A 9,308-nucleotide genomic window follows, 5' to 3' on the forward strand; every position below is an offset into this window, starting at 1 on the left:
TAAAGGGATTAAGAAAAAAAAAAGGAACTGATACACACACCCACACCCAAAGAAAGCAAGGTACAAACCCCTAAACGTTGAAAGAATATCAGGCCTTCTGCAAATCTTCCCAAGCCTTTAACTCAATACTAATGGGGGTGAGGGTGGGGAGAAGACCTAAGAATTTCATGAAAAGACACTTGATGAAATCCGAAGGCCACATAACAAAGAACATTTAATCCCTCCTAGATTAAGCAAATGTTTGGGGGCCTATTCATTCACCAGCGACTCATATGTAGAAAATAATGAATATTAGCTTAAATGGATGCGAGAGGATAATATGAGAAAAGAGAACATAAACTTCTATTTTCTATCCACACCATCATTATAATAAAAATTCATTAATTTCAGTATACATTCTGAATTTTATTTAACCACTAAGAAAACTTGAATGCCCTACCATATAACTTAGGTTAATAGAAAATATTTTTTTTAAACCAAATACAAACTACTTTAAGACATTAATCAAACTTTTAATGTATAAATTTATTACATGTCAGTACAGAAAAATAGAAAGTATATTTTAAAAGAAATTTATTGTAAAAAACAAATGTAAATGTTGGTTTGCCATGGTTAGCACATAACATTCAAATTTGAGCTAAAAATTTTATTACTTCTTCAAATAAAATATGGCAACAAAAATGATTTACATTATGAAATTGGATTAAATTATTTTATCTTGAACAGGTTGAAAGCAACTTGAATTTTAAATATATGCTGTACTGACAGAAAATATTATAAACTAACTTAATACACACTCCTTTGTTTCATATGAATATATGGTACTTTTTGTTAAAAAAAAGTGTCTCTTACCATCTTACTTTTAGACTACATTTTTAAGATACAAAATATAAATGGAAGTATATTTGTGCCATTTGGTAAAAACATGTTGACTACTATTTGGATGAATGCATTTCTTTTGCAACACAAGTGAATATATTATTTTTAATTAGCTAAGATGACATACATATATGGTAATATAAATAAACAGGAATACTTTTTCTATCCTATTATTTAAAAAATAGATGTCTGTGCTCTGTCATTTCCAACTTTACCTGAGTGATATGAAAATACATAAATTTAAGTGGATAATCCAAAAGTATCTAATTTTTTTCAGGTTTTTTTTTTTTTTAAATCCATAATTGTTGTCAAACATAATAGGAGAAACAGAGAGAGGTTAGTGAAGGATTTCAGTATATCTCAACCATGACCTAATTTTAAAAGTGTCTTCTGTGATATCCTTTTTAAAAGTTTATCTATTTACTCCTAACCTCAAGAAAACAAGGAACTAAATAAAAACTACACTCTACACTTAAACTGAACTTGCAAAATAACATATAAAATTGAATATGGCCTTCACTCTTTAATCCCACCAACAAATCTATTCCCACCTCAAACCAAATCTTTCAAACTTAAGAAATGAATATGAAAGCATGAGGTGGTATGAATTCTCATTAAGAAATATTACAACATCATTAATCCAGTGACACATTACCAAAGCTGGAACTTTGGTAATTATCATGTGTCTAGACTAGAGCCTATCATGAAAAAAGTAAATTTAAGCTGCCCTATTCAGCTACAAAATTCAGAATTGTAGCTCAGCCATGGTGGCTCAGTGGTTAAGCATCAACCTATGAACCAGGTCACGGTTCGATTCCTGGTCAAGGCACACGCCCGGGTTGCGGGCTCACTCCCATATGGGGCGTGCAGGAGGCAGCCAATCAATGATTCCCTCTCATCATTGCTGTTTCTCTCTCTCTCCCTCTACCTTCCTCTCTGAAAATCAATAAAAATATATTTTTTAAAAATTCGAAATTGTAATGAAAATATCTACCTTACAATCAAAGTGCTTGCAAAAATATAGGGTAGTGGCAGTATTGGGTGCTCCAGTCATTTGGTTAGAAATGTCTGGTATTTAACTGTTTTGCATTGTTATGTTTCCTTTTCACCAATCTCACCAGTTAATTATTTCCTAGATCTACATTTAACACACCACCTTTCACTTTATTGCTCTTTCTATTCTATTAGTATTCTTTTATCTTCTACAAATTATTTTTCCATATTTTGCAATATCCCTTTTAGGATCCCTTTTGCCATTTCTCCCCAATAATCCCTTTTAAATCAATGGATTTTGATCTAAATAAATTATATCTTGCCATGTTTAAATATTTCCAAATTTACCACAGCTTAATAACTTAAAATTCATTCAGAAACTCCCAGAGCAGCTCTTGGATAAGTGAGCCAGAAATTAATACACAAGACGGACACACTTCTATTCCCACTAAACCTATGAATCCAAAATGAAGTGACTCATTCAGAATTCACATTTTATTAACACCAAATGCTTTGGCCAAAAATTAGACACATTTTGAAGAACTGATTTTGTTTTCTATTTCTCCCTATCTAAAGAAATATGCTCAAATACAGAAATTAGGTACTACAACCCTAGAAACAGACTCTTCCCTTTGCTGTAGGAAGAAAGGCTCCTTAACCCAAAGAGAATGAAGGTAGGGATGGGATACATGTACTTTACAACTTTTGAAGTCTTGACTTAAAAAGATAAAAAAAAAAAAAAGACTGTTTATAAACATGGAGTATTTTAAAAAGCGTAAAACAAAACACTGATGAAGAAAAAGCTTTTAGGCTTCATCAGCATAATATTTACAACTAAATTTGATAAATTCCTTCATAGTGTAGTAGATTAAATGATTACATGAAAATGTAAGAAGGTACTTTATAAACTTTTAAGAATGATATGAGTCTAAGGTTTTCCATGTAAGCTCATGTCTAAGTACACTAGATCTTGTATTAAATTTTTTCCCTTTAGTACATTACTATTTAAGACAGTCATTCTACATAGCAATGATTGACAAGATGAAAAGTATCCTTTAATTGTAGTGAAATTATACATACAAAATACACTTTCCATGATATGCATTACCAAATTTGTTTTTAAAAGCATGACTTTTTTTACAATAATTTATAGAAAAACATCATATTTGCTGTGTTTTCTAAATATTGACATAAAGTGAATGAGGCGAATGTTATTTGGCAAAAGTATTTCTAGCCCTATCTCCATAGAAAGAGTTTTTAAATTAAGGTCAAAACTATCGACCCATTATTTCTGTTCTAGCTGCTTGCACAAAGCCAATAAATATAGCCAAAATATTCAAAATATTACATTTAAAGCTGACATAATGCACAGAGCTCAAATACATCTAATTTTTGAGGACTGCTTGACACAACTTAGTACATTTATGCCTCAAAGCTTATATATATGTATATATATATATTTAAGGTAAATCCTGCAATTTTAAGGAGCTTTTTTAAAAGATTTTTTCATACATTTCTATATGACTAAATACTACTTCCCACTGATAGCCATTTAATAGTTAAATGGGGTAATATGTTCTGTGATAAAAAGCTGTAGCATTCCTTCATCCCCACATTCCTACATGTAGAAAATAAGACTTCCTAAAATTGTCTTTTGTTGCAGTTCTATTTTATAACTAAAATATTAAGCCAAAGAACATAACTTTTTTGTTTTTGTTGTGTTTATTTTCAGAAAGTCCAATAAATGACACCTTGGCTTTAGAGGGTTAGATATACCTAGATACTGGGACTTAAAAATCAAATGAGGGAACTTCTGTAAAACAGTATGTACAATTATGTAATAAGAGTTCCTACTTTAATTCTTAAACAAGTTATCTTCATTATGACTGCCATTGGTGGTTTACCTGTAGACTTATGAAATTGATAAAAGGTAAAATTCTCTTTGCCACCAAAACTACAAATGTAAAAAAGTTCAAAGATGCACACTGAAGCTGCAGTGAAATTCTAAATTTCTATTTTTGCATGCCATGATCCAGACTGTACCTAACAAAACACAGTACATTTTTGTTGGAAAGTGGGGTCCCATTTATTTGTAAGAAAAAGCTGAATCTCAGCATACGCCAGAGCAAAATTCAATAGCAACCTGCACACAGGCCTCAATTTCACTTCTTGCCAAAACCAAAATAGTTTACATAAAAATAGATATAACCCAGGTTACCATATACATTGGTATATGACCAGTGCTATTTACATTAAAAACATTGCATTGCATAATTCAAGAAATAAAATATCATCATGCATTTTAAGGTGAAAAATGCAGTTATAGAACTAAGCTTGTATACCATGATTGTCCCAATATTTACTAAAGGAATAATATCCGAAGGTTTCTCGTCTGTATCTCCCCTTCCACACCCAGACATTAACCTTAAGTATCATATGGAGTGTACCACTTTAGCAACAAGAAACTTTTGAATATATTCTACTGGCATATTAAACTAAAGATACAGACACATAAACACATTGAAAGGTTTGATGAAAATGTATGAAATAATCCCAACAATTATAGTTTTTCAAATGTAAAAAACTATTTGGATCATCTTTAAAGAGCACTAAAGTCCTTTCAACATTTAATGTCACTCTTCAGACAAGTACAGATATAACACACTTCCAGAAAGAAACATTCTTTATCATTCTGCACAAACTAAAATACAGTGCAATAAAAAAACATTATATAATTGTCACATTAGATGAAGTTTTTGCCATTTCTTCAGGAGAATGACTCTTTATTACTTCTTTGATGAACTGTTCAAGGCTAGTGAAGTAACCCTGGCATTGCCATGTGTCATTATGAGTTCCATCAGGAAAAATGGCTAATCTCTTAGTCCGAGATGGGGAGAGTTCATAAAGCTGCTTCATCATTACTGGTGGAATTAATTGGTCAGAGAGTCCAGAGATGAAAAGAGAAGGCATTCTGCACTGAGAAATTTTTCTGTAGGACAAAAATTTATTTTTGTAGCACCATAAAGGAAGGTAACGCATTGGAAAGAATGAAAATAAAGTTCTGGCCATATGTGGTATGCTTAAAAATGTGTTCTCCACCATAATGGCTGAAATCCTATGTGAATTTTCAGAAGCCAAATGAATAGCCACTGCTCCTCCCAAGGAACGACCAAAAAGAAAAATTTTTGTTTTGTCAAGGTCAGGTCTAGTCATCACATAGTCTAGCACAGCTTCAGAATCTAAGTAGAGTCCTTCTTCACTTGCTTCTCCATCACTTTTCCCATATCCTCGATAATCAACAAGCAAAAGATTAACTTTGAGGTTAACCAACATAAGCAATGCATTTGGTAGCCTGTGACCTATGTTGCCTGCATTCCCATGAAAATAAATTATGGTTGGAGAATAGGGTGAATTGTCTCCAGTATATCTTACCAAAATAAGATTCAGACGCACTCCATCTTTGGTTCTGATAAAAATGTTTTCATGTGGAATACCAGTGGGCATGGGAACATAAAGGCGTGAGGAAGATGGCTGTTCTGGAAAATAGAGCAATACATCCTGGAATTTATATAGAATACCTGCTATTGATATGAATATTAACAAAAGTAAGATAACGCCTCCATACAGATGAAAAGTCACTATTAAAGGTAAGAGAGAAATACGGCAGAGCGCCCAAGACCAGGAGGCCAAGGTTATTAGCCATCTTTCAACAAAGTTCCACAGCATCCAGGACTTTTCCATTGTAGCTCTCTGTAAGTGTCCTAAAGAGAAAAAAAGAGAGACATGTTATCAGTAATCCAACACATATCTCTTATTTTAAAGTTAGATCCATGATACATATAAATCTTGATACTAGATGAATCCTTGGAAGCCTCCATCAGTTCATCCACAAAAATGGTTGCTCTAATTTCCCTTGTCCCTTCTGTTAACAGTCTCCTTTCTCCCTCCAGTGCTATCACAGTCATCAAACTATATTCATTTTGTGAAATGTGCTTACTAGTATTTACTGCCTGGTTCCCAATTTTTTATATGAAGGAACAAGGAGGCACAGGAATAAGTATAAGTGGATTGGCTGTATTTTCGTTTTTTTCAGATAAACAGTTGAAGTGGAATTGCTGGATCGTATTATCTTTCTATTTTTAATTTTCTGAGGAACCTCCATACTGTTTTCATGGTGGCTGTACCAATTTACATCCCACCAATAGTGAACAATGGTTCCCTTTCGCCACATCCTTACTAATATTTGTTATTTCTTGTCTTTTTTATACTAGCATTTTAACAGGTATGAGGTGATATCTCACTGTTTTGATTTGCATTTTCCTGATGAGTAATGTTTTCATGTACTATTGGCCATCTGTATATCTTCTTTGGAAAAATGTTTATTCAGACATTCTGCCCTTTTATTTTTTAGCTACTGATTTATATGAGTTCTTTATATATTTTGGATTTTAAACCCTTACCAGATATATGATTTGCAAATACTCTCTCCCCTTCAAAGGTTGTCTTTTCATTTTGGTAATGGTTTCCTTTGTTGTTCAGAAGCTTTTAAATTTGATATAGTCCCATTTGTTTATTTTTGCTTTTGTTACCTTTGCTTTTAGTGTCAGAGCCAAAAAACCATTACCAAAACTTATATTAAGGAGCTTACCAGTTTTATTTCTAGGAGTTTGGTGATTTTCAGGTCTTACATTGAAGTCTTTACTCCAATTTGAGTTAATTTGTGTGCATGGTAAGATAGTGATCCAGTTTTTCCAGCACCATTTATTGATGATATTATCCTTTCCCATTATATTCCTGGATTCTTTGTTGTAAATTAATTGACCATGTATGTGTGGGTTTATTTCAGGGCTCTATTCTGCTCCACTGATTTATGTGCCAATGCAATACTGTTTTGATTACTACAGTTTTGTAATACAGTTTGAATTCAGGGAGAGTGATGCCTCCCACTTTGTTTTCCTTTCTAAAGATTGCTTTTGACTACTTGGGGTCTTTTGTGGTTCCACAGAAACTTTAGGATATTTTGTTCTATTTCTGTGAAAAATGCCATTGGAATTTTGATACAGATTGTATTAAGTCTGTAGTTTGCTTTGGGTAGTATGAACATGTTAAGAATATTAATTCTTCCAATCTATGAGCATGGAATAGCTTTTCACTTAATTGTATCTTCTTCAATTTCTTTCATTAATGTCTTACAGTTTTCAGTACACTGGTATTTCACATCCTTGGTTAAACTGATTCCTAGATATCTTACTCTTTTTGATGGAATTCTAAATAGGATTGTTTTCTTTATTTCTCTTTCTGATAATTTATTAGTACATAGAAACACAACAGATTTTGGAATTCTACAGCATTACTGAGATAGTTTGAGGGCAAACCTGATTAAAGAGGTAGTTAACAGACTCTAACCTATCAAGACCAATCTGACGTAATATTGTCAATATTCTTTTTACATTGTAGAAAAAAATATAATTAAACAAACCAGAACAAGAAAAATAAAATATTTTCCTCTCTACCTGGAGGTTTTCACAGCTAAACTTGAAAAGTAATTTATTTAAATTAACCATTAGTTTCTAATATTGTATTTTCAGGAAAAATAAGTAACATATATGATTAAAAAGAAATTTCAGATTACTAATATAACAAAATATGTAAAATCTTTTATATAGTCCTTATTGCAATTTCATACCAGTGAGTCAATACTGATTGCTATGCTGTATTGATAAAGCCATAAATACTTGGGGGATAAGTTAAAAGAAACAGAAATTCTCTTTGTGAACCAGAGAAAAATTAAAAAATGACTTATTAGAGACATTTTTTTTAAATATTGCTGAAAAAGACAACTGATAAAAATACAGAAAAAAGCTATCAAAAGTCAACTTTTTAATCAAATAAAAAATGTATGCATGTTGTCTTAAAATGGCAAGAGGTAAGACATATTACACTTTTTCTTATATATTTACCAAGTTTTAAAAGACATTAAATTCTTTTACTACAAAACTATCAGAAAGAAGCCACTCTTACATTTGATACATAATTGTTAATTTTTAAAACTGTACTGTAGCCATAAGCTAATAAATGTGGCATTTTAATTCATCATGTTAGGTTTAAACACTACAGAAATATAAAATAAAGTTAGAATGGCTATAAGGATGAGTTAGATGATTTAATAGATTCAATTTTTCACTATTATTTCACCAAACATATTTACTATTTTGTTAAACAGATTTTAAATTTGAATTCTTGTTCAAATGACTGCACATAAACCCATAGTATTTTTCTGAAGTTTCTCTGAAATCAATACTGCCACCCAGTTGCAGAAAGTTTTATTACAATGAGCACTATACTAGAGAAAAGCAGGTATATCAGGTAAACAAAAACCCAAACCTAAAAACTATAGAATCAATACCTGACCACTAGGTGTCAGAATTAGTTAAAAATCAGACTGAAAGAGTAAGCCAATTACAGTAAATACTAAATCATTGTTCTTGGTCAACAAAAAAAGGCCTTTCACAATCTATGACTGTTATTTTACCAATAGCTTAAAGTAGACAGGGCTACTCTCTATATCCATTCGTTGTTGTGGATAATTCTCAACAACACATCTGGTCACTTAAACATTTAATCTAATGTTTACTTAGTTTAATTTTATTTTTTAAATTATAAGCAATATCTGAGTGATTTTTCATATATACACAGAAGTTGTATTGGGCAAGTATGAAAACACATTGGCATTAACTGTATACATCAAAATAAAAGAATTTTATGTAATAATTAGGATTAACAAGGTTTGGGATGTAAAATATAAATATACTAGAGCACTGTAATATTTCAAAAATAAATTATTTAATATATTTCTTTAGTGAAAAATTTTACTTTTTTTTTTTTCATAATCAGGCCAATCATTTGTGAGAAGTATCAGAGAGATGGTTAACTCAAACATAGTAGGGGGGAAAAGGCACAAAAATTCCATCAGTCTTAAAGTCTATGCCAGGGGTGGGCAACCTTTTTGTGAGTGCTTGCCAAAACCAGCAAAATCTCTGACTCAAACTTCTTCTGCGTGCCAACCCTAATTTTTTGAGAACATGTTACGCCTACTTGATATCTCTTAAGGTGTACATATGTGAAGAACCTTGAAGAAATAATAAAATTCATTCGAGCGACAAAAACACAGTATATGATGATGAAAAATACATTTATTTTTTAATGTATACATGTACACTGATAGTCCGACAGAAAACTTTATGACTCCGTTTGATATTATCAGTGGGACTTCTGCTGCTGCATCACTGATGACAGAGATTTTACATCAGGTTTATATTTCGTGACCTTAAGAGATATGCAGGAGCTACTACTTTCATCTGTCAGGCTACTCCTATTATGAGACTTAACAAAATTCATCACTGAGAACAAAGATTCACAAGCATATGTGGATGAAA

General features: G+C 31.6%; 2 protein-coding genes across 3 annotated transcripts in view; both read right to left on the minus strand.

The window, feature by feature from the left end:
* Nucleotides 1–5,345, minus strand: part of TNFSF13B (tumor necrosis factor (ligand) superfamily, member 13b) — a 58,297-nt gene extending 52,952 nt beyond the window's left edge. Inside the window, exon 1 of the mRNA XM_005884471.2 lies at nucleotides 5,305–5,345. The gene's annotated coding sequence lies outside the window, so the exon portion shown is untranslated. The remainder of the gene's footprint in view (nucleotides 1–5,304) is intronic.
* The window catches only part of ABHD13 (abhydrolase domain containing 13), a 22,761-nt gene continuing 15,765 nt past the window's right edge, over nucleotides 2,313–9,308 (minus strand). For both annotated transcript variants that reach the window (XM_014531948.1, XM_005884470.2), the window contains exon 2: nucleotides 2,313–5,633. In XM_014531948.1, the coding sequence (XP_014387434.1) occupies nucleotides 4,600–5,613 (1,014 nt within the window). In that variant the 5' untranslated portion in view covers nucleotides 5,614–5,633 and the 3' untranslated portion in view covers nucleotides 2,313–4,599. The remainder of the gene's footprint in view (nucleotides 5,634–9,308) is intronic.

Source organism: Myotis brandtii, unplaced genomic scaffold (genome assembly GCF_000412655.1).
Source record: "Myotis brandtii unplaced genomic scaffold, ASM41265v1 scaffold83, whole genome shotgun sequence".
In the NCBI taxonomy this organism is placed as follows: Eukaryota; Metazoa; Chordata; class Mammalia; order Chiroptera; family Vespertilionidae; genus Myotis; species Myotis brandtii.